We start from the raw sequence: 27,043 nt of genomic DNA on the forward strand, positions 1-27,043 counted from the left end.
TAAGAAATGATGAGGGGGATGATTTCAGAAAAATTTGAGATGCGTTATGTGAACTGATATAAAATGAACTGAGTAGAACCAGGAGATCATGTACAGAAAAAGCATTATTATAACAGTGATCAACTGTGAAAGACTAGATACTCTGATCAATATAAAGATAATTCCTACTCATGATGAAAAATGCTTTCTACCTCTAGAGAACTGATGAATTCCAAGTACAAATTGAAGTTTGTCATTCCTTTCAAACATGCAACAAAATTATCATATAAATTTCTCTTTTTTCTCCTCCTTTCTCCATATGGTAATCATTAGACAGAGGGTGTGTGTATGTGTGTGCGTGCTTGCGTGCGTGCTTGCGTGTGTGCGTGCTTGCGTGCGTGCTTGCGTGCGTGCTTGCGTGCGTGCTTGCGTGCGTGCATGCACATACATATATATACACACACACACATAATGTATGTGTAGAATTATTTTATATATACTTCTATTTATCAGTTCTTTCTCTGCATTCAAATAATGTCTTTTTTCATATGTCCTTTATAGTTAATTGAGGTATTTATAATAGTCAAAATAATTTGGGGTGTTTATAATAGTCAAAATAATTTACTCATTCAAAGTCTTTCTTAAAACAATGTTACTATTACTGTATACATTGTTCTTTTGGTTCTGCTCATTTCACTTTTCATTTTTTACAAAAGTCCATTTTTTCTAAAACCATTGAGCTCATCATTTCTTATAGCGCAGTAGTATTCCCATCAAAATCATATATCACAACTTGTTCAGCCATTCACCAGTTGGTGGGCATCCCTACATTTGACATTTCTTTGCCACCACAAAGAGAGCTGCTATAAGCATTTTAGAACATACAGGTTCTTTTCCTTTTTCCCTAATTATCTTCAGAAAGAGACCATGTAGTGGTGTTGTTGAGTGAAAGAGTATAAGTAGTTTAATAAGTCTTTGGGCTTAATTCCAGATTGCTCTCAACATTGTTGGATCAGTTCACAATTCCACCAACAATGAATTAGTGTGTCCCAGTTTTTTCACATTCCCCTCAACGTTTGTCACTTTCCCCTTCTATCATTTTAGCCAGTCTGGCTATTTCTTCTACTCATGAAGTTGTTTTGGAACCCAATGTTAACTTTGGGTTTTCAGACTTGACATTTATCCCTATCTAGTTTCATCTTTGGTCATCTTGGGTGGCATGGTGGGTAGAGCACCCGGCCTTGAGTTAGGAAGACCTGACTTCAGTTTGGCCCCAGTGACTTAACTAGCTCTGTGACTCTGGGCAAGTTACTTAACCCCGTTTGCCTAAGTTTCCTCATTCCTCATTCTATAAAATGAATTTGAGAAGAAAATGGCAAATTACTCCAGTATCTTTGCCAGGAAAAACCCAAATGGAGGTCATTAATAGTTGGACGTAACTGAAACAGCTGAACAACAACAAATTTCATTGCATTTGATTCCACTCAATATTTTATCCTAGGGATGGAGAACCTACTACTTCAAGGCCACAGGTGACCCTTTAGGTCCTCAAGTGAGACCCTTTGACTGAATCTAAGCTTCACAGAATAAATCCCTTTAATAAATAGATTTGTTCTATAAAACTTGGACTCCGTCAAAAGATTGCATCCAAGGACCTAGAAAACTGTATGTGGCTTTGAAGCCACAGGTTCCCTACCTATGTTCTAAGCTGTCACGATTGTGAATCCTTTCTGTTGTGCAATATTTTGATTCATCCTCCCAGCCTTTGGCATTTGGCAGTTTGACAAGTATGCCAGTATAGCCATTGGCCAACTCCTTGATAAACTATAACAAATATCCTTCTAATTTTGGGGCATCTGTTTAGACTGTGTTTCACTTTTTATTAAAGTTTTCATTTCTGGTACGTTTATATGTATCTTACTATTGGTTATAATCAAATAACTATTAAAATTGCAGTCTTTATAATAGTCAAATAATGGTCATGTAATAGAAATCCTATTTTAATACAGCTGCATATTGAAATTAGTATTTGAATATTGTTGTGCTACACATTTTATAATATGACAGTATTATTTAAGTGTCTAATGTTGGTTATGATTATTTTCTGGTATAAGAATCCGGATCCAGATAAGGGAAAACCACCATGTAATGCTCAAGAATTAGAAGAGTGTGACATTTTCTTTGAAGAGAGCTCCAGTTTATGCAGATTTGATGGCAGTACTTTGAAGACCACTCATGTGGTAAGTGATTTATGTTTATTTTTGTTTCTAGAAAATAAAACTGGTCAAGCATGAAAAAGCTATATAGCCAGGTGATTAATTGGAACTAGTCAGCTAAAGATTCAGCACTTTGCTGATTGCTAGATTATCATGGCACTTCGGAACAGTGACCCAAGTAGGAGAAAAGGAGGGGATTTACATGAAATGACTAATGATTAATTAATAAGTATTTAAAAATCAAGGCATAGGAAAAGTTTAATATTTTACTTCATTGATATTTAAACTTTTATTAATCGACATGTACAATTATATAGACTCTAACCTAATAGTAATATCTGATTTATGCCCTGATAGATGGTATATTGCTAAAATGACATTTCTTTAAAGGAAAAGAAGCACATAAATATGTGTTGAAAAATAATTACCATCTAAAAATCACCTCACTACTTGAGAGAAATCTGGTTTCCCCCCCTAAAAGTAAATATACGTGATTCAGTCACACAACATACTAAAATAAGGCATTACAGCAAGTTAAAAGGTACCTGGTGTCAACAGGCAATCCCAGTGTCACGAGATGTATGTGAAAGCTAGGTTTATTACAAGAGGAATGAACATGCATGTGGAACCCAAAAAATTCCCAGTCCTTACGGAAGTTTGCATATTTATGACAATACAGCAAAAGGAGGAGGAGAGAACAGGAAGAGGTGTGGCATGGGAGGGAAAAGGTGTAGTGACTCCTCCCTCTTTTCCTTTGGGAACTACTGGGCAGCTAGGTGGTGCAGTGGATAAAGCACCAGTGCAGGAGTCAGGACAACCTGAGTTCAAATCTCACCTCAGACATTTGACACTCACTAGCTGTGTGAACTTGGGCAAGTCACTTAACCCCAATTGCCTCATCTTGGGTCATCCCCAGTCATCCTGGTGAATATCTGGTCACTGGATCCAGATGACTCTGGAGGAGAACTGAGGCTGGTGACATGCACAGCCCTCCCTCACTTAAAACAAAGTCAAGTGCAAGTCATGTCATTATTTCTCTGATGGCATGGTCTTCTTCAGCAACGAAGGATGAACATACACTAGACCATGAAGATAGGAGGATCTGTTTATCTCTAGAGGACCCTAGCTGCACAAGCATTTTTCCCAGCCTGTCACAGATTGACTGGTGCCTGTCTGACCTCCCAAGCATGCACAGGGAGTCTAACTTGGGGTGCAAACTGCTTGAGTGTCAGCTAAGGGGGATTAAGGGCCTCCTCCATCCGCTGGATCCAGTGTTTTTGGAAAATCTGGCAATTCAAAAAGACAAGTTCAGAGGAACCCTTAATAGCACAAAATGAAGGATGTTTAGAATTGTAAAGAACAATTGGAAATCATATTTGAAAATATGAAAGATAAAATTTTAAAAATCTAAAACAGAATTTATATTAAAATATATGTTAATTTTATATGAATTTTAAAGTAAATGTTTTTGTTCAAACTTTGTGAAATATGCAACAACTGTCATTTTATTTTTTACTGCATTCATATTGAGGCCTTATTCAACAACAAAAAAAAACTACAGTTTTAATAGCAAACAAATTGTTAAGAGTTTGGGGGTTTCCAAATTCTAGCACATTTTGATCAGGCTTATGTCTGATGGCATGACCCACTGATATTTGATTTAAAAAAAAGAGCTTGATTTTCTAGGTACCTTTTAACTTGCCTTATTTTAGCCATGACTTATCTTAGTGTGTTGCATGATTGCCACTCAGCAATCTAACTATCAAATAATCAATAAACATTTATTATCAGCACCTACTATGTGCTAGGCATTGTTGGTGTTGAAGATACAAAAGCAAAAATAAAATAATCCTTGCTGTTGAGGAACTTCCATTTTTTTTGTGGGAAATAGATGCATACACAGATTAACAAATTTAAAATATATGCATAGAAAACAAATACACCCTTTATATTTTTTTGAGTGGGCAGCTCTAGCTGTTGGAAAAATGATAAAAGGCCTCCTGTAGGAGGTTGGCACTTTAACCTAACATGACGGTGGAAAGCGAAAGCACACTAGGCATGAGACACAGATTATGCCAAGGAACAGAGATAGGCTTTATGGTGTCACATATGAGAAAAACAAGGAGGCTTGTTTGCCTGGAAAAGCATTTGTGAGGAGGAGTAAGGTGTCATTATGAAGGTGGTCTAGAGCTAGATTAAGAAAGGCTTTATCTGCTAAACAGAGTCGTTCATATTTTATACTTGAGGTATTAGTTTCGTAAAGTTACATAGTCATATCTATGCTTTAGACACATTGTGGATGATGGGTTAGAGAGGAACAAGGCTAGAGGCAAGGCTTCCAGTTAGGATGCTGTGACGAGGAGAGAGGTGATAAGAATCTGAAGTAGGGAGGGTGGGTTTGTGAGTGGAGATAGATGAACAGATGGGAAAGATGTTGTGGAGATGGGACAGCTAGGACTTGGAAGGACTTTGGCTTTAAGAACTAGAGAGGGTGAAAAGATAAATATGATTTGGAGATTGCAAACTCTTAGATGACTAAATAGATGATGTGCCTATAAATAGAAAGTTAGAAAAGGAGAAGGTTGGGGGAGGGGGGAATGAGTTGTATTTTGGATGAGATTGAGTGATTCTTTCTATTCTAAGAAGCAGTATAGCAAAGTGGATAGAGAGGCAGCCTTAGAGCTAAGAAGATCCAAGCTCAAGCCTCCCCTGTGACATATTGACTTTGTGACCCTGTGGATGATGTTCCAGTAAAGGATATTTAAAAGGATTAAGTTGCCATTTATTTGGTTCTGATTGGTTAACCAGTTAGGGAGATTAAAAAGAATCATGGGATGAATACTTTCAGCATAGTCAGTACACCTGAGATTAAATTTAACATCTTAACTCTGAACCTGATATTTTTTCTCCTGGAGGAAAAATTTCTGTTTTTCATGATACCACAGATGCAGAATTTTAATTTCTAGGACTAATTTATTTAGACAGATACTGCAATACAATTGATAAAAGGAATTTCTAGATGAGGAAACTATGTGCTCACAGTGTAGATCAAAATCATCTCTGCAACTTACAGTCTTAAAGAGTTGCCTAGAGTACTGAGAAGTGCTTATTCAGGGTCACATGCAACTGTGTGTCAGAAGCAGACTGGAACCCAGGTCTGCCTGGCTGTGGGTCTAGTACTGTATTCACTACACTGCACTGTCTAAACAGTAAAACAAAAGCTTTTTGCCTTTGCTTCTTAGAGAGTTTTGATTTTAAACAATTCTTGATTATTAACAAAATTGTAGGAGCACTAGACTTTATATCCTAAGATCTGAATTTGCATCCTAGCACTGACACATTACTTGTATGAACATAGTTAGTTGTCTGTAAGTGGAGTCTCTGTTTCCTCAACTCTGAAATGGGAATAATAATAATACTCTCACTACCTACCTCAAAAATTTTCATGAGTCATCTATACCTTACCAAGCTATATAAATATGGCATTATCATTATTAATATTATTTATTCACAAACATTTTGGTGGTGTCTGTAAATATAACCTGAGGCTCAGTGGAGAGAGCACTGGGCCTGGAGTCAGGAGGACCTGAGTTAAAATCTAGCCTCATATACTTACTGCTGTGTGACCCTGGGCAAGTCACTTCATCTCTATTTGCCTCAATCTGCTGGAGAAGGAAATGGCAAACTACTCCAGTATCTTTGCCAAGAATATCCCATGGACATATTGGCCTGCTGTGGTCCATCTGGTCACAAAGAGTCAGACATGACTGAACAAGTAAACATAACTTACAGTTATATTCTCTTGGGTTGGTATTTGGAATAGATTTTTCTTGTAATTGTCTGCTAGTGAGGCTGACTGCCTCAGGTATCTCCTCACTCTGATTCATACTCCATTCAGCCACCAAAATGCTTTTCCTAAAGTGCAGGTCAGACCATACATCCCCCTCTTAAGCTCCACTGGCTCCCTACTGCCTGCCTCCAAGAATAAATGTGAAATACTCTGCTTGGCATTCAAAGCCCTTCATAAATTAGCCCCTTCCCACCTTTCCAGTATTCTCATTCCTTAGTCCCCACCAAATACTCTTCAGTCCAGTAACACTGGCTTCTTGAGTGTTCTACAGACAAGACATGCCATCTCTTGACTCTAAGCGTTTTCCATGACTGTCACCCAAGCCTGAAATGCTTCTCCTTCCTCAACTCCTGTTATTGACTTCCCTGGCATCCTTTAAGCTCCAACCAAAATACCACCTTCTATGGGAAGCCTTTCCTAGTGCCTTTTCTCTGTTAATATTTTCTCTTTACCTTGTATATAGCTTATTTGCATATTTGTTTACATGTATCTCATTAGATTATGAGCTTCTTTGTGGGCAGGGACTATTGCTTGTCTCCTTTTGTATCTCGAGCACTTAGTACAGTGTCTGGCACATAGTAGGAACTTAATAAAAATTTTTATTTCTTTCATAATTTTAGTTTTGGAACAAATCATTCTTTAAGAAGATACATCTTTCTCCCAACCCTCAGGCATAATGCAAAGACTCAAAAGTGGTTAAATTCGACTTAGCTTTTAGTTATTTTGAGAAAAAGGTTTGAGAAAGAAATAAATAGAGAAAGAAAGAGCAAGGGGACTAAGATTAAATCTTGCATCTGTCTTAATGGTAGCTTCAGTTAAATATAATTGTTTTTTTAGATTTGGGGGGGGTATGATTATTGTTTTCAGAATAATTAAATTGCTAATTGAGCTAGCCAGGGAGAAACACAGGAATACATTCAGTCTCATTCAATAGATGGTAAGTAGCATGATATCTTTTTACAAAATTAAAGTAGTATAATATGTAACAAAAATAAAGTGGTCATGTTCAGAAATAAAAACATTATATAAAATGCATAACAAATAAGGGAGAATCATAGCAATTATGCAGTTAACATGGTCTTTTACCGGTGAACATGTTAGTTATACTGCTACTTATCTTTCTTTAGGTTTTTGGTCATTGTACTGGTAGCTAATAGTATATGTGTGTCTATATGAGTGAAAGAAATAGGTATTTAATAAAACTACAAAAATGTTTATTAATGCTGCTAGTAAAAATATTTCCACCACAAAGAGAAGACTATATGGTGTGAACATAACCTGACCTGGACTCATATGTGGTTATTGAGCAGTAATTCTTCATATTCTGTACTTTTGTTGTTGATAAAAATAGACTCACAGTTTGATAATACTACTTGACAACTATTGACATTTTTGGAAGTTGTCACACAAATGGTCTTTAAGAGATAAACTTGAAGGGCCTCTGTATTGGCCTGAAGATGAGTTGAAAAGATCGACCAAGTCAGTTTGAATATTTTAAAATTGCTTATTCTGATTATTCTACATAACCTACTGCTTTGCAGTCAAAAAATGTAGAGGTTTGGAGTTGGAAAGAATCTTAACATCTACAAAGCCTAACTACCCTCCTACCCCCACCCAATTCTAGTTAACTGGGTGCCAGCCACTGTGGAAAGATCCCTGATTAAAAGGGATCCCACTTTGTACCTAGGCAGCACATTGCATTCTGGGACAGGTGGAACGTCTTTTTTTGTTTTCAAGCCTGCATCTAAATTTACCTTTTTGAAACTTCCACCGTCTGCTATTGGTCCTGCCCTTAAGGTCCAAACAGAACAAGTCTTTCTAGCCTTTGTTCAGTGGGATAATCCTTTTCTTCAAGCCGATTTCCCACTCTCCCCCAGGCTGTACTCTTCACCACTGCTCCAGATCTCTTTTTCAGGATAATCATCCCCAGCTTGTTCAGCCATTTCTTGTTTGACATGACCCAAAGCCATTTTCTAATCCTGGTTATGTGTCCCCAAAATATTTTTTAGTTCATCAGTGTATTTTTTGGTGTGGTGCCTAGAACTGAGTTCAGTCCTTCTGAGGTGGTCTAAAAACAAAGTGGAACATTGCAGAAATGTCATTTCTTCAGTCTTATAAGCAGTGCTTTCTTAAAGAAGCCCATGAGCACTTTAACTCTTTTGACTGCTCAGTAACCATATGAGTCACTGATGACTCATATTCAGCTTGTTTTTCACTTTTTTTTTTCAAATGATTTAGATGACAGTGGATAGAATCAGGAGGGCCTGAATTCAAATAGGATTAGAGATACTTAATAGCTGTATGACCCGGGGCAAGTCACTTAGCTTCTGTCGGCCTCTGTTTCCTCACCTATAAGAGGGGATAATAACAGCACCTACTTCAATCAGTTATCAAACATTTATTAAGTATCTGTCATGTACCAGGACCTTCCAGAGTTGTTGTGAGGATCAGATGAGATAATGGGTATAAACTTCTTTGTCTGGCACATTGTAGGTACTTAATAAATGCTTGTTCCATCATTCAGCCCTTATCTGAATATGTCCTCCACTTTGTCCTTAATTTTTGGAACCCAAGTGCAAGACTTTTTAAATATCAAGCACCCCATTAGAGTCCACCTCATCTTTTAGCTACTCCAGATTTACTTGAATCCTGACATCCATGATGTTAGGCATACCCCTCAGCTTTCTGTCATTTGCCAGTTTGATAAAAGCACCATTTTAAGAATGATATTTAAAAATGTTAAAGAACACAAATCTTAAGTATAGTTCCTGAGGTTTTTCACTGGACTTCTCCTTCCAGGGTGGTATGGAATCAGTATTGATTCCTTCTTGTGCCTAGTCATTAATCCAGTTCCAGATTCATGCAGTTATACCATCCGATCACCCCCATTTGTTTATCTTTTCCACAAGGTGAAAAGAAATCAATTGGTTCTGCTTCAAAATAGAATTTTATAATAGTTTGGGGAAATGTTAATTTTAAAATACTGAAGTTTTTGAAATATGCAAGTCTAGTTGTTACTTTAAAGAGTCAGATTTTATAGTGAAAAGTGTAAGAAAGAATAAATATTAACCAGGTAATTTTGCATTGCTTCCCAGAGTATCAAAAATTGTACATCTCTTTTTTCTAATTTGGGCCAAGACGTCCCATAGCTCATAAAATAGAGAGACAAAACTGGTGAATTTCTCATGCCTAAGATTAAGAGGGGAGCAATTGATAAATGATCAAAAAATATTAACAGGCAGTCTTCAGATGAAGAAATTAAAGCTATCTATAGTCATATGAGAAAGTGCCCTAACTCACTTAATTAGAGAAATGTAAATTAAAACAACTCAGAGGTGCTTCCTCATACCTATCAGCTTGGCCAGTATGACAAAATAAGAAGATGATAAATGTTGGAGAAGTTTGGGAAAATTGGAACACGAATACATTGTTGGTGGAGTTATGGACTGATCCAAACATTCTGGAAAGCTATTTGGAATTATGCCATAGTAATATATTTATTATGTAGATCTATCTATCTATCTATCTATCTATCTATCTATCTATCTATCTATCTATCTATCTGTCTGTCTATCTATCTACATATATATATATATAAATATAAAAAACTATGCATACCCTTTGATCCAGCAATACCACTATTAGGTCTATATAGGACAAAAATATTTATAGCAACTCTTTTTGTTGTGGCATAGAATTGGAAATTGATTGGGTGCCCATTAATAGGGGAATTGCTGAACAAGTTATGGTATACAAATGTAATGGAATACTGTTGCTCCATATGAAGTAATGAGCAGGCAGATTTCAGAAAAACCTGGAAAGATTTACATGAACTGATGCTGATTGAAGTGAGCAGAACCAGGAGAACGTTGTGCATAACAACATTGTGTAGTGACCAGCTTTGATAGACCTAGCTCTTCTGTGCAATGCAATGATCTAAGACAAACTCCAAAAAACTCATGATGGAAAATACTGTCCACATCCAGAGAAAGAGCTATGGAGTATGAATGCAGATCGAAGCATACTATTTTCTTTTTTTTTTCTTTCTCATGGTTTTTCTCTTTTGTTCTCATTCTTTTTTCAAACATGACTATTGTGGAAATATATAGCTTGTGTCAGATTGTATGCCATCTTGAGGAGGGGAAAGGGGAGAGAAGGGGGGAATTTAGAACTCAAAATCTTATACAAATGAATGTTAAAAACTAAAAATAAATAATGTTTTACACACAAAAAATAAAATTGAAGAGGCTAGAAAGGAGGGCAGTGGGGGGGAGAGACTGGGCCTGTAGGAAATTTTAAACTCAGCTTATCTTTTCTAGGAAAGAAAAATGAGAGACATGGGGGGGGGGAGTAAAAGTCCATGTCTGTAAGGCCAGCCTACTTGCAGCTCCTCATACATGACCCTTCATGTTCTGGCCCTGTGTTTTTGTACCAGCTGTCTCCATGCCTTTAATTTTCACCTTCCCTATCTCCCAACTCCTAGTTTCCCTGGCTTAAAGACTTATCCTAAATCCTGCCTTCTACAGGAAGATTTTTATGTCTTCCCTTGCCCCTTCACTTATGTATTAGTGCTTTGCTTCTAAGATTACTTTCTACTGACGTTGTGTTTCCTGTGTGTAGTTATTGGCATTTTGTCTTCATCTGTAGCATGTGAACTACTTAAGAAGTTTTTGTCTTTCTTTGTATCCTTAGCGCTTACCACAATTCCTGACTCATAGTAAGTGTGATTCACTGAGTGTGACTTTGCATGACTTAGGTAATAGCAAATTTAGGTGGCTGTACTGTTTAAGAGTGAGGAGAGAATCAGAAGGTCAGAATTCTTATCTAATGGTAGGATTCCCAAAAGATAATAATCTTTTTAAAAGGACAAGTAAAATATTTAGCATGGCCTTTAGGCAAGCATTATTAAAAGAAAAATAAAATGTAGTAGAAAAATAAATATTAGTTGATATTAATTAGAATTATCCAGCACAAAATAAATATAAAATCATGTCTAGAAAATCACTGGGGTACAAAGTTCAATTCAGGAAAGAGAAGGCAAGTACAGAATAGATTAATAATTTATTTGCATCAATCTGAACTCTGGAAGATATGAAATACATTATTAAATGTACTGTCAAAAAAGAAAGCCGTATCAAAAATAGAGCTGATGGAACAGTTAAAAAAAGTTAATTGCCAGAAACAGTGGTTTTCATCTGAGAGTTTTGAAGGAAACAGTGATAGAAACAAGAGTATAACTAAAAAGTTACATAGTTCATAATTTTAAATTAATATAGTGCATGAATTTAGAGAAGACATAATTTTTACCCATTTTCTTAAGTTATATTTAAAGGAAAGGTCAGAAGTCATCAATTAGCTAAACTTTTAATAGAAAATTTTGAATAAAATTTAAATAGAATTAGAACTTACCCATGTTGCTATATAAAAACAAACCACCACAGTTTTAATGGTATCACTATTAATATTGAAGTTCCTTAATACTTTGACTATCTGATTTTACCAGTGTAATTACTCCCTCCAATTCTGTAGATAGCTATTAACTCCTCCTTGCTTTCTCATCCTATGTGACTTGCCCATGTCTTCCATAAATATTCATACTTGAGTCTTTTCCCTTTTCCTTTTAAATATTGAACCAATTTAACCTGTATTGAATGCCTTCTATATCAAAGGCATTTAATTAAAAAGTAAAACATCCCCTAGTCATATTCTGTTGTGTATATTAATAGAGCAGGCTATTCGTCTATTGTCCCTTATCCTTTGTTATTTTGATTCTAACTAGAAATGGTGGTTTGTGATTTTTTGCTATATTGCATTATGAAAATATTTTTAGAGATTGAATTTCGCAAAAGAGACCATTTTAGGATCATTGAAAATATCAGATAGTTTCCCAAATTAAACTCTTGTTATTCAGATCAGGGCCCAGTCTGGTATTAGTAGACTGGTCTCTTTTGCTAAATTCAGTGTCTAAGAATATTTTCCTCATGATACAATATAGCTAAAAATTGAAGAACATCATTTCTTGTTAGACTCAAAATTACTGATGAACTAACACAGTGGGCTGCCCATTCAGCACAGACCACATTGTAACTTGCATTTTTCATTCACTTCTGTTTATCCAGACCAGTGACTTTTATGTTACTCATTATTTCCCTGAGGAAACTTTATAGGGTACCAGGACTCAATATAATTAGTACAGGAAAGACAGCACAGGCAGGGTACAGTCGAGTGACTTCCATCTTTCCTGTATCTGATTGATCTCTGACCTCTGTGTGAAGAGGTGAGGTGAGTTACACCTTCCATCCTGTGCTATGTCTCCTACCTGATCTACAACCTGCAGAGAGAAAAGAAGAGGAGAAATTAGGGCCTTCCATTTCACTGTGAGCCTTCTGTCTTATGTTGTATATGTCTCCTGCCTGATCTCCAACCTTTTCTAGGAAGAGGAGAAGCACCTTTATAATATATTAATATATTAATTTTATTTATTTTTATATATTTATAAATATATTTATTTATTAATATTTATTTATAATAAATAATAAATATTTATAATAAATAAATTTATTTATTAATATATTCATTTCTGGTCATGCCCTATACACCCCAGAGATTCTGAACCCCTGTAGGTCATCATCTAAATCACATTCCCCACAATCTGATTCTTTATTCCCATCCCCTTCAAGCCTTTCACCCCAGAGTCCCAACTAAACCTACCTACTCCTTCCACTGTGCCCTCTGGAATGCCAGTTCCACAGGCAATAAACTTGCCTTCATGATAAATCTTTTCCTATTCCTGTCGTCTCACAATTGTTGAGACCTGATTCTTTTCTCCCTCCTCCCTCTCCCACCATGATAGTAGCCACTTTCACTTATTCTTTCAATTAACTGGTCAAGGCAAGGGAGTTAAAATACTCCTGGTTTTCAATTGCCACTTTTCCAGGTTCTCCCCCTACCTCCATTACTGAGTAACATCTCCTCCTTTGAGGTTCATACAGTCCACATCTTCTACTAATTCAGAATCTTTGTACTATGGTCTACTGAGCTCTAGGACATTATCTTTTTCCTTCCTCAGTGAGTTTGGTACATAGCTCACCGTCTTTCACTCCTCCCCAGCTCCTACCTGCAAAATAGGGGATTTCAGTATAAAAACTTTCACTCTTTCTGTACCTCCTTTTTCAAGTCACTATCCCATTCTCCACAGCAGCTTTTCCAAATCTTTGCATTCCCTCCTCAAACATTCCATGCTTCTCTCTCTTCCCACCCTCTCAACTGAAAACCTTGTCCTATATTTCACTGAAGAATTTGAGACCATTTGCCAAGATCTCTCTTTTGCCCTCTGCGTCTCATCACTCAGATACCTTCTGCCACTGTCTCCTCCTTCACCTCCATCTCACACCTTGCTAAAGTCAAACCCAGTTAGTGGTACAAGCATTTCCATTCCATACAGTCTCCTCCAACAGATTGTCCCCTTTGTCATCTCCACACTCTCATTTATCTTCCATGTGCCCCTGTCTAATGGTTCATTCCCTGTTGCCTACAGACATGCCTATGTCTGCCCCATTCTCAAAAAAAACTTCTCATTTGATCCTTCCATCCCCTCTGATTATATAATTATATCTCTTCTGCTTTTGTGGATAAACTCGTTGGCCTCTAGGAGAAAATACAATATACTGTTTGGCATTTTAAAGTCCTATATAATTTGACTTCAAGCAGTTTTTCCAGATACTTCACATTGGTACCTTGCTGTTCACCCCTATAAAGCTATATTCCTGCCATATGGTCTGCTTGTTGTTCCCCACTTAGGAAGCATAGCATACCCTATCTCTGTGCCTTTCCACAAACTGTTCCCCATATCTGGAAGGCAGTCAGAGAGAAAGATTTTAAATGTGTATAAAAAACTTTTTAAAGGAAGTGTGGTCTGACTTCGGACACTGAATTTCAAAGTAAAAAGCATACTGCCAAGAATGTAACATGCCCTTAGGTTTGCAATTTACTGAGTGTGTGTATGTTGTGTGTGGGTATGAGTGTATGAGAGAGACAAAGCCAGAGACAGATACTATTAGATGGACATAAACTGGACCCAGAAACATGTAAGAGAATATTGGGCTGATAGTACATTTGAATGACTGTACAGTACTTCTGGTAATTCCTCACAAAATTGTCTCTAGCGCCAGTAACTCCCATTAATGCTGTATGGCTATAATTCAAGGAATAACATGACCTAAAATGATTGGCCACAACATGCTACCAGAGAAAACTTGTACAAAATGAGAGGAATAAAAGATCCTTTCTGATAAATCAGAAAATCAGAAAAGAAAATGTTATGGTCATGGAAAGAATAAATGACAAGAGAGAGACAACCAACCCTATTGATACATTGATATATATTAGATTCTCTGTGGAGAAATTGTACACAGACATGGATAAGAATTTCACAAGATGAAAGATGAAGTTGTGATCAATATAAGTAGAAGTAATAACCATACTAATGAAATCACAGTTTTAAACTGAACTAGGACCCTCTAGTTCAGTCTTTATTTTTAATAGTTGTGTGCTCATATTAACATATTTTATATGTGTCATATTTTCAGGGAAAGTAAATCTCAAAGGAAATAAATTTGGATGATTGCTATGGTATATGGGTGACTGTGTATAGGGAGTCATGGGTTGTCTACCGCATGTCTTTCAACATTTAAAATTCGACAGTGACTTTTAGAAGATGAACATGGAATTGAAAGATTTCTTTTCATAAAATTCTATTTCTAGCTCTCTTCTGCCCCTTGAAAATCTACCCAAATAAATTATGACATTTCATGTTCTGTGAAACTTAAATACTTTTTGTATTTAAGTTTAATTTGATAATAGCAACGAACAAAGAAAGGTTGGTAAAATGTCTTGTCTTTGACATTTAATCTTCTTAGTCCTTAATTGTTAAGTAGTCTGCAAAAAGGAAAAAACTTATTGACAACTTAAAATGAATGTTTCAAATCTTTTCTAAGGAATATTTTATTGTAATCATATTCTTTGGTACTTAAATCATTGATGGCTATGTCTGTAATGAAGACTAGTATAGAAATGATGAAATAATTTGTTTTTACACTGGAAAGTGGTAAATTTTGGAAACTTCTTGTCAGCATACTTTTATAAAAGCTTATTCAATCTGAGAAATCTGCTGATTCGTTTAAATTATTGCAGTCAATAAACATTGAGTCCCTACTTTATGCCAGGCACTGCTAAATCCTGGGGATATAAATAAAAAATAAATCATTCCCTTTCATCAAGAAACATATAGGGTTAAGCAGTGAAGTTGGAAAGGATGTCCACAGACACAGTGCAGTCAAAGAAGAATAAGTATAAAGTAGATTAGAGGAGCACTATTTGGAGGAAATGGGTGTAGTATCTGAAGAGGCTTAATAAAGGAAGTAGAACCTGAACTTAGCTTTGAAGGGATCCAGGGATACCAAGGGATACTCCTGCATAAGGAGTGTGTCCTAGCCATGGGTGTGTGACAGGCTGTGCATAGGAAGTAGAGAAAGAATTTATAGACGAGTATTCTAGTGTGGAGGAAAGAGCACTGGACTTGGTCAGTAGAGGCTTGGCAATGTTTGAATCTTAGCTCTGAACCTTTAGTTGTATGACCTTGGGCAAGCCATTTAACTTCTTTGAAACTCTTTTCCTTATCTATAAAAAAATGATAGGAGGGGTTTTTGATATTCATGTGTAAAGTGCTATATATAAATGTGTCATTACACAGCATGGTGTATGGACTGCTGCTGTTCTCAGTGTTAGGAAATCATGCCTTCAAGTCTGCCTTTGATGTACGGTGGCTATGACCCAGGACAATTTGATAAACTTCTCAGGGCTCTAGATAACTAAGACTCTCAGCGGAAGAAACTGGAAACAGTGTCTATCCTTATCTGTAGAGGAAGTCCATCATTGGGAGTTCTCAACATTAGTGTAATTATAGGTCTGGTTTTAAAAGAGAGACAGAAAGAGATGTTTATCTGGCATTGGACAATATTATTACATATATATAAACGTTGCTTAAATTTAATCCTTGAAATCCAAATTACTTTAAAAATTTTTGATGGAAACTTTACTCATCCATTATGTCATCTCTTCTTCTTACATCAAATATTCAAAATGAAACTTAACCTTTTCTTGATAAGTCAGGGTTATTTCTATGCATGATAACAATATTTTCTTAGGGCTCTTTCCCTCCACACTCATTGAACAAAAACTGCTTTTTTTTAAAAAAATAGTTTTGCCCTTCTCCTTCCTCTCTTACTTAGCTGCCAAGCTTTAATCCTTGCTAGAACAAGTGTCCGTTTCTCTATGGCCAATCTCTATCCCTTTCCTAACTGGCTGTTTTTTTATCTCTTGTCAGCTGGGGAATCACATGGACAATCTCAACTGAAATGTCTAAAATAGGGGAAATGGTTTCTTTCGTTTGGTAAGGGCCTAAACTCTTCTGTGAATGAAGTTTTTTCCCCCCCTTTTTGTATTCAGGTTTTTTTGTATTGGACCTATAGTTTCACCAGAAGATATCACTTAAAAACTGTACTAAGCAGAATGGGGCCTTTTAACCAATTTGTAATCTTAGAGCCCAGAGGTTTTCCAGGGTAAAATAGACAATATGTGCAGAGACAGGCCTGGAACCTAGTTTTTTCTAACTTCAAGGAGCCATCCCTTTCCTCCTGGACCATTCTACAAGTACAGTGTATGTGGTTTAGTGCATGGACTTTGTGGCATTAATTTTACCTGCTCGGATCACGCCGGCTTCCCAGTTCTTAGGATTAGAATGTCACTGCCCGTCTAGTTCTACCCAAACCTGACAAGTGCTCATTCAGCCTTTACTTGAAGACCTCTAATAAAGCAGAACCCTTTACCTTCCCAGGTAGCCCATTTTGGTTCTGGATTTTTCCTTACATCTAACCTAAATTTCCCTTTTTTGCAATTTCCACCTATTGTTACTGGTTCTACCTTCCCAAATAAAACATAGTCAGTAGTCACTTAGCCTCTACTTGAAAGACCTCCATTGAGGCAGATCTGATACCTCATGGCAGCCTGTTTAATTTCTGGACAACTGTAATTTTTAGAAAGTTTTTCAACCTTAAACCTTCCTCTTTACATTTTCTACCCATTTCCCATAGTTTGGCCCTCTACTACCTTTTAGAACAAGTTTAATTCTTTTTCTGTATCATGATGAGCCCTCTCTTAATTCCATCCTGGCACACATGAGCTTTTTTTTGCTGACAGATCACACTGCTGACTCATTTTTGGTAGAGCAAAATGTTGCTTTATATGTTACCCTCTTTTAAGGAAAGTATCTCCCATCTGTACATCAAAATCACTGTTGATTTCTTCACTCTGTTCAACTACTGTCTGATCATAAACATGAAGTAAAACATAAAACAAGAGAATGTATGCTCACCAAAGGTGTTTGCAATTGTGATGAAAGAGATCCAAGCAGAAACTCCATGTCTACTTTTTGAGATACTGTAGATTTCTTCTTTAGGTATGGATTTAATCATATGGCCTCTATGATCTTTTTGAACTCTGAGGTGCAGTATTTCTTTATTTGCTTCTTAAATTTTCATTGATCCTTAACAATTGACTATTACAGAACCATGGAATTTCAGAGTTGGAAGGGACTTCAGGACCCTTTTTGCCCCATAACTGAAAAATTCTTCTATTTGTTAGACTTGACAGGGTCATCTTCCAGACTTTGCTTAAATGAGACAGACCTCACTACGTCTTAAAACAATCCATTCTCCTTTTGCATAATGTTAATTATGATTTTTATCACACTAATTATATAATTTTCCTTACCTCAAACCAAAATTTCCTCCACCATTTCCGTTTGTTGCTCCTAGTCCTGCCCACTAAAACCAAGTAGAACAATTCTATTCCCATTTCCGTGTGCTAGTCCTTCAAATAATTTTACGCCTGAAATTCTCCTGATAGCAATTATGTATTAATGATGTCCTTCGAAAATCTGACAAATTTATTAACCATTTACAAATTTTTCCTTAGAAACCTGAAAGATTCTTCTCTGAATGGAATGGCCACAATAGCACATTAAGAGGAGAATTTAGTCTTTGAACTGTAGCAGTGGGAAGACAGAGCTTTATGAATAACCTTAGCAGCTAAATGAAATCAAGCCAAGAATTAGATTAAGTCCATGTGATATGTTTACGTCTAAATCTTAATTGAAACATAATTGTATTCCTCTTCTCCCCACGAATTTTCATCCTTAAGGTTACGTTCTCTCCCCTCCTTTTTTAAGGGAAAAAGTAAATTGTACATTTGAAACTCTTTGTGATATTAACTCTGCATTAAAACTACACTGAATCACATGTACCTTGTCTTGTTGTACCTTGTTGGAGAACCCAGAATTTTCTGATCTACTCCACCATCTGGGGTCTGCAATTTTTTGGTGCTTCTAATGTGGTGTTATCATGGGAAAGATGTGGTCAGTACTCTCCTGGTCACTGTCTGATCTTTACCCAGGAACGTCCCCTGTTCCACAAATACTTGTGCTCCTCCTAGCCCTGGAATTCCCATGTGACTGATCACAAGTGTTCCTCTCCTTCCTGAAACTGCAACTCAGAAATGTTTATAGGAAATAGAGTTGCCAGTCAGTACCAGCTATACTCAGTACCAGCAAGAGGTCCCTTTTAATCTCTTTCTGACAAGTTATCTGAGCCCCTTACCATCTCTGGTCTGAGAGCTCCTAAAGCTGCTGCTTCTGCTGTCTCAGCCACCTTGAAGTCCTACCATTGGTGCTCCTGCCTCACTACCTGGCCTGTGCCCACCCCATCCTGGTGTTACAGACTTCTCCTTCTGACCTTGTACTGGCTCTGCCATTACAAAATTTGATTTGAGGTGCTATTTTTAAAGTTATTTGAAGGAGACTGTTGGGATAATTCAGCTGGGTCCCAGCTTGTAGTCTACCATCTGATATCTACATTTTTTAAATAATAATTTTTATTTCAGTTTCCAGAAAAGAGGAGCAGAAAGGCTAGAAAAGGAATCTCTTACTTGGTCTATAAATTTTCCCAATGGCCATTTCTCTACTAATTTATTCATTTTTTCCTGTAGAACTTAACAGGTTTTTACCTTAAAATTCCCCCAGCTATTTAGGAGATAGTTAAAATAGCCCCAGAAACTAAATTTAATGGCAGATTAGCCTATGTAACATATTTTTACCTAATACTAAAGAGTTCACCTAGTCATTAAAGAATTTTGGAATGTACATATAATGATATAGTAGGAAAATCTGTAGTCTTAAATGTCACCTCCCTCACTAAACCTCTGATTCTGTAAGCTTGTCAGCATAGAAGCAGTATTTTTATCTAAATTTGATGTCTCAACTTCTGACATCATTGGCACTTAATATTTAATATGTTTGCATGTTTTTGTTTTATTTTTGTTTCATAAATCTGCAATACACAATTTTTATAATGATGGGATAGGCATAGGGATAGGACCTGGCCCTGTGATTTCACTGATAAAAGGTACTCCCAAATAACGATACTCCCTCAAACAACGTAGGTCTTCACCTTTTCTGAAGCTTCTACTTGTAGGAAGTTGCCTGGAGCATTGAGTGGTAAGGTGACTTGTTTAGGGTCACTCAAAGACCAACTCCAGCCTACGTCAGGCTGCCTCTCCATTTTTGTGACCTTGTGCATCCAGCAACACAGCTTCATTTTGATTCTATCCATTTAAAAGCAAATAGGTCCAGCTCTAGGCAAAACTGTGAAGTCTAAACTTTTCTGTCTTGATCCTTAGCCCCTTTTTTCTCAGCCCTTCTCTTCAGTGTTGACTTTTCTCACCTATTCCCAAGTTTAAGTGCTTGATACCCATAGTTGCAGGAATTTGTAACCTAGGGGCTGTGAACTTAAAAAAATTTTTTTTTAATAATTACTTCAGTATACAGGAGGAAGGTAAGAGAAGAGAAAAAGCATTTATATACTGTCTACTATGTACTAGCCATTTATGCTAAGTGCTTTGCAACTATTATTTCCTTTGATCCTCAAAACAATTTTGAGAGGTAGGTGCTATTATTATCCCCATTTTATAGTTGAGAAAACTGAAGCAGGTAGGTTAAGTGACTTGTTCAAAGTCATACATTTAATGCATGAGAGACCAAATTTGAACTCAACTCTTTCTGACTAGGTCCAGCAATTTATCCACTGTGCCACGTAGCTGAGTGATTTCCTTCATGAACTTTTGTTTTTAAAACATTATTCTATTAAGGAGTCTGTAGGTTTCACCAGACTGCCAAGGGAGTCTTTGATACAGCATAAAGATAAAGAAGATACTCTTCTGTAAAGTAAGTAGAGACATGGAACAAAACAGGGAGGATCTGTAATATCTTCCCATTCCCACTTCCCTCATCCTGCTTGAAGCCTGTTCTCAGGAGCTACTGAATCAGAGAAGCTTGTTTTCCTTGATCAGTGACATTTCCCAAGCCTTGGAGCCCAAAGGTCTACATATAAAACTTCGTTAATGAAGATCCTTTTTTCTTAACCCACTCCTTCCTCAATTTCTCTAACAGATACAGGGGAGAACCCTTTATCCAAACCCTCCTCAGATGGAAATTTTTATTTCCTAGTACATTTGATCTTGTTTCTTCTCAAATTTCTTTTTTTTTAAATTTAGTTTTATTTATTTTTAGATTTTGACATTCATTTCCACAAAATTTTGAGTTCCAATTTTTCTCCCCTTGTTTCCCTTCCCCCTACCCTATAACACCTTGCATTCTGATTACCCCTTCCCTCAATGTGCCCTCCCTTCTGTCATACCCCACCCTTCTTTTATCTCTATCTTCTCTCTTTTCTTGTAGGGCAAGATAGATTTCTATACCCCATTACCTGTATTTCTTATTTCCTAGCTATATGCAAGAACAATTCTCAACATTCATTTCTAATACTTTGAATTCCAACTTCTCTTCCTTCCTTCCTCCCCACCCATCCCCACTGAGAAGGCAAGCAGTTCAATATAGGCTACATATGTGGAGTTTTGCAAAAGACTTCCACAGTTTTAAGTCATGTGTAAGACTACCTATATTTCCCTCCATCCTACCCTGTCCCCCTTTATTCTGTTCTCTCATTTGACCTTGTCCCCCCCCCAAAGTGTTTACTTCTAATTACTCCTTCCTTCCATTTGCCCTCCCTTGTATCATCCCCCTCACTCCACTTGTCACCTCCTCCCCTACTTTCCTATAGTGTAAGATAGATTTTCATACCAGATTTAGTGAGCATGTTATTCCCTCCTTAAGCCATATGTGAAGAGAGTAAGCTTTACTTTTCCCCTCCCACTTCCCCCCTTTTCCCTCCATTGAAAAAACTTTTTCTTATCTCTTTTACAAGCAATAATTTGCCCCATTCCATTTCTCCCTTTGTCCTCCCAATATATTCTTGTCTCACCCCTTAATTTTATTTTTTATAGATATCATCCCTTCTGATTCAACTCAGCCTGTGCTTTCTGTGTGTGTGTGTGTGTGTGTGTGTGTGTGTGTGTGTGTGTATAATCCCTCCATCTACCCAAATACTGAGAAAAATCACAAGTTACAAATATTATATTTCCATGTAAGAATATAAACAGTTCAGCTTTAGAAAGTCCTTTATGATTTCTCTTTCCTGTCTACCTTTTCATGCTTCTCTTGATTCTTGTGTTTGAAAGTCAAATTTTCTCTTCAGTTCTGGTGTTTTCATCAAGAATGCTTGAAAGTCCTCTATATCATTGAATGACCATTTTTTCCCCTGAAGTATTATACTCAGTTTTGCTGGGTAGATGATTCTTGGTTTTAGTCCCAGTTCCTTTCACTTCCAGAATATCCTATTCCAAGCCCTTTGATCCCTTAATGTAGAAGCTGCTAGTTCTTGTGTTATCCTGATTATATTTCCACAATACTCGAATTGCTTCTTTCTAGCTGCTTGCAATATTTTCTCCTTGATCTGGGAACTCTGAAATTTGACCACAATATTCCTAGGAGTTTCTCTTTTCGGGTCTCTTTGAGGCAGTGATTGGTGGACTCTTTCAATATTTATTTTTCCCCCTGGTTCTAGAATATCAGGGCAGTTTTCCTTGATAATTTCATGAAAGATAATGTCTAGGGTCTTTTTTTGATCATGGCTTTCAGGTAGTCCCATAATTCTTGAATTGTCTCTCCTGGTTCTATTTTCCAGGTCAGTTGTTTTTCCAATAAGATATTTCACATTATCTTCTGTTTTTTCATTCCTTTGGTTTTGTTTTGTAACTTCTTGTTTTATCATATAGTCATTAGCTTCCCTGAACTCCACTCTCATTTTTAAAGAACTGTTTTCTTCTGTGAGCTTTTGAACCTCCTTTTCCATTTGGCTGATTCTGCTTTTTAAAGCCTTTTTCTCTTTGTTGACATTTTGGACCTCTTTTTTTCCAATTGAGTTAGCCTATTTTTAAAGGTGTTATTTTCTTCAGCATTTTTTTGGGTCTCCTTTAGCAAGCTGTTGACTCACTTTTCAAGCTCTTCCATGGCCTGAGCCTATTGCACATTCATTTTGTAGGTACTGGATGCAAAAGCCTTGACTTACTCTGACAGTACATATTGTTCTTCCTCATCCTAAAGGATGGAAGGAAATATCTGTTCCCCAAGAAAGTAACCTTCTGTGGTCTTATTTTTTTCCCTTTTTTGGGGGGAATTTTCCCAGGCAGTTACTTGACTTCTGAATCCTTTGTCAAGAGGAGGATCTTAGTGCCCCCTGCCCCCCACCATGCTCAGGGCTGAGATTCAGATCAGCTACTCCATTCCCCCAGGATCTTTAGATGGGGTGAGGCCCTTCTCAGTGCTGAAGTTCCCCATCAGCTGCCCCCAGGGACTTTAGGCAAAGTACTTCACAAATGGATATGCCCTGCTGCCACTGCAGCTACCCCCACTGCCACTACCTGGGGCCAGTGCTGGGGGGAACCCTGTTCCCCTCTCGCCCAGCTGGGAAAGCCCTCTCGTTGACCTTTGAAGCTTTCTTTGGCGCTTGTGGGTTCAGGGATCTGAGACCCTTCCTGCTGGGGATTCTGCCTTGGAGTCCTGTTCCTCATGGTGCCCCATGACCAGGGCTGGGCTCTGCTCCACTCAGCGTCCTGTGGGATAGACCTTTCCTGTCAGCCTTCCAGGTTACCTTTGTCTGGAAATCTCTTTCACTCTGTTGTTCTGTGGCTTCTGCTGCTCTAGAATTTGAGAGTCATTTTTTGCAGGTATTTTATGGGCTGTGGGGGAAGCACTAGAGTATGTGCGTCTTTCTACTCCACCATCTTGGCTCCACCCCCTCTTCTCAAATTTCTTATCATTGCCACCTGTTTAGTCTTACTTCTGGTAGTGAAGTTTTTGACAAAGTATATAATCACAGCCTATAATTTTTTAGGATAGAAGTATTAATGTAGTTGGATTCCTCTGAAGTTTAATGATATATTTCACATATTTCAATATGTAAATTATTGTTTTGGCAAATAAATTTGATTGGATTCCAAGTATTACTACTTAGAATTGTATTCTATATACTTCAAGAATATATATTATGATTACAAAATATCAAATTCTTTTAAAGAAATTATCGTGTACTGATGGAGGTTATGTTGCTACTGTTATCTTTCTTACACTGTTTGCTTTTGTATCAAATAATTGCCATTATCTTTGTTTACTTTTTTTAGGTGAATCTTGGAAGCAATCAGTACCTTTTTTCAGCCTTAGTGGACCCCAAAGAAATGCCCTGTTTCTGTTTGCGCCATGACGTAGATGCCCTACTTTGGCAGCCGCACTCCAGCCAGCAAGATGAAATGTGGGAGCACATTGCAACTTTCAATGCTTTAGGTATAACATGAACGGTTTGATAACATTTTCCATTCTATCAGTTATTTTAGTCATCAGTATTTTTATTTTATTTTATATTATTACTTTTTTTAAACCTTTCTTGGGCTGTACTAATTACATGTCAATTGATCTGTTCTGTAATTTGGTTTTTTATAAAATGGTAAATGATTCTTAACATTGTAACATGAATAATATCTGCTTGTATACAAGATAAATTTAAATAGAAATTTTAGTTATCTAATCACATGAATCATTCCAATTATTCATTCAGTTATTCTAGTGAAATTATATAATTAACATGGTATAGAATAGTGACTATGTAGGATAAAAGAAGTGTCACTCCTCTATATGACTAGGAGTAATATTAGAGATTATAGAGATGCCCTAACATGATAAATATCATCAAGTTCCCCTACCCCCCTTTTTTTCTGTAACAAGTACTGAAACAATAATTCATTTTTTTTTTTTTCCTAGAGAGTAAGGGAGGAAGGCACCTCTAGGGCCATGATTTAATTGATATGAAGAACTCTTGATAGGGAAATTCCTTCCACCATTGTAAATCAGCAGCTTATCTGTAAATTACAGTCTTAAAAAGTCTCTTAAGAATTAAGTGACTTGCCAAAGTCGTGGTCATTCAGAGCTAGTGTGTGACAGAAGCTGCACTTAACCCAAATCTTCTTGACCCTAAGGTTGGCCCTCTTTCGCCCCTTCTGTCTCTCCTAATCATAATAAAATCAGTTGACCAAAATAAAAATTAAATTTAAGGTGTATATTAATGAAAACATAATCTTTTAAATTAGGCCTTAGAAATATTGTCAGATACGTTATTTTAAACTTTAGAGTAATTGACTTTTTGTTGATATATATTGATATTTTTGGAAGAGAAAGTTTTATATTAATTACCTTCATTTCTTTGTTGAAATCACTTAAGACTGTATCATAGAATCTCTGACTTCAGAAAAACGTTTAAGACTCTTTAGTCCAAGAAAGAAATTCCACTACAAGATATCTAGTGTTCATCCATCCTGTATCTGAAGACTTTTATTGAAGGAGAATCAACTATCACAGAGGCAACCCATTTCATCTTTCTATAGTTTAAAGTATTTAGGAATTTTTTCCTTAAATCAAGGCTAAATCCACCTCATTATCACTTCTACCCATGCTTCTAGATCTTCATTCTGAGAACAACCAGAATGTCTGGTCCTTCTTCTGTCTGTTGACACTTGAGATACTTAAGGAAAGCTGTCTTGCTCTTTCCTCCAAACCTCAACCCCCTTAAAAAAGATGATGGGTTGAAAATACTCAGTTCCTTCCACTGATCCTTACATGACATAATTCAAAGCTCTTTACCACCCTGGTTGTTCTTCTCTGGGTATGCTAAATTTTCAAAGTCCTTCCTAAAATATGATACCCAGAACTGAACACAGTACTCAGACCAGGTCATAATGCAACAGGACTCTCACTTCATCCTATATAGTATTGATTCTCTGACCACAGTCTAGTTACCTTGTTCAAATACAAAAGCATATTGCAGTAGGAAATTAGCCTACATCATGTATACACTTTGTGTTACACTTAGTTTCATGGCTTCAGGTTGAAGCCTTCCAACTGTAACCCTTCCATATGTACACTTCCTTAATACCTCACTCTCCCTAACATAGGTTTTATTCATACCATAACTCTTAAATAGAAGCAGGTAGCAAGTATTCATCTCTATAGGGTATTTATTTCACTTCTTCATAACCTTGGCAAGACCCCTTCTCAAGCAGTTTTCACATTTTTCATCTGAATGTTGAGAACTCCAGTAATTACATTCTAATTGAGAAATCCTACTTCTTGTTTGTGAGAGTAAATACAAGTAAATATTGATTATTTTGTCTATTTATCTGAATGTATTATTTTAACATATTCAGATGAATAAAATAGCAACAGTGTAATTCCGTTTCAGTTCCTTTGCTGATTATTTATAATTGAAATTAAGTATGTGGACTCTGCTTATGGGTCCCAAAGCATTGATCTGGATTCAAACCCTCCTCAGGAACTTTGATTAGCAGTGTGAACCAGGGAAAGCCATTTAAACCTCCTTTAGCCTCAGTTTGTTCATGAGTAAAGTGGAACTCAACCAGGCAAATCAATCAGAAAGCATTTATTAATTTCTTACTTTGTGTTAGGCATCATGCTAAGAACTGGGTATACCAAAAAAAGCCGAGAGGTAGACGTAGCTCCTGACCCCAAGGACCTCACCTTCTAATGTGGGAAACAAGATGTAAATAACTAGGAACATGCAAGATGTGTGTGTGTGTGTGTGTGTGTGTGTGTGTGTGTGTGTGTGTGTGTGTTCTGCATAAGTAATAACCTATTATTAGTTCCTAACAGTTTGTTACTATTATTTTGCTTTATAATGTTGATTTTACTTATAAGTAGAACACTATTTTAGGCATGTAAAAAGATATATTGCATATTACTACATATATGGGGGTCATATTTCACACATAAACACATACATCCTTGGTACAGTTTTACATTGGGGTCTTATGGAATTATGAAAAATAATGGATATGAGTGAATTTGCCAGTTATTTGATAGGAAAGATGTATTTTGAGATTACTGAATCTTAGTGATAACTGTTAGGTCACTTTGCTGTTTGACAAATGAATTTGCAAATGTATGTCTGGAGATAAAGTGCTTAGATAGTGTAGGATCATAAATCATATATTAGAACTGGAAGGAGTCTTTAACTCATCTAGCCCAACCTCCACATTTTGTGGATGAAGAAACTGGGGCCTGAAGAGGTTAAATAACTTGTCCAAAGTCACACCCAAACTGACATCATAAAAGGCTGATCCTTTGCCTTCAAACCCGTTAATCTTTCTACTATACCATAAAGCCTTTTACTCCTCTGTGAACCTCTGAAACCTTAGTAATTTTATGTAAATGAACAACAAATTGTAAAATTTGAGCAAGATTATGATTCTTGTTAAAATTAACATTATACTTGTACTGAATATAAACATGTTAGGTAGACATTTTAATGGCAGACTTGTTTCTAGTGGATTAGAATGCCCTTACCTCTCCCATTTGTGCATAACTCACTTAAGTATAACTGATAGGGTGCTTGGGTGCCTGCTTGGACCCCAATTCTAAAATCAC

The 27,043-nt window shown here is 36.7% G+C and overlaps 1 protein-coding gene across 4 annotated transcripts in view; it reads left to right on the forward strand.

The window, feature by feature from the left end:
* Window positions 1-27,043, forward strand: part of NUDCD1 (NudC domain containing 1) — a 109,413-nt gene that overhangs the window by 78,486 nt on the left and 3,884 nt on the right. For all 4 annotated transcript variants that reach the window (XM_072603269.1, XM_072603270.1, XM_072603271.1 and 1 more), the window contains exons 8-9: window positions 2,094-2,219; window positions 23,734-23,893. In XM_072603269.1, the coding sequence (XP_072459370.1) occupies window positions 2,094-2,219; window positions 23,734-23,893 (286 nt within the window). The remainder of the gene's footprint in view (window positions 1-2,093; window positions 2,220-23,733; window positions 23,894-27,043) is intronic.

The sequence above is a fragment of the Notamacropus eugenii genome, chromosome 4, assembly GCF_028372415.1.
Source record: "Notamacropus eugenii isolate mMacEug1 chromosome 4, mMacEug1.pri_v2, whole genome shotgun sequence".
Lineage (NCBI taxonomy): Eukaryota > Metazoa > Chordata > Mammalia > Diprotodontia > Macropodidae > Notamacropus > Notamacropus eugenii.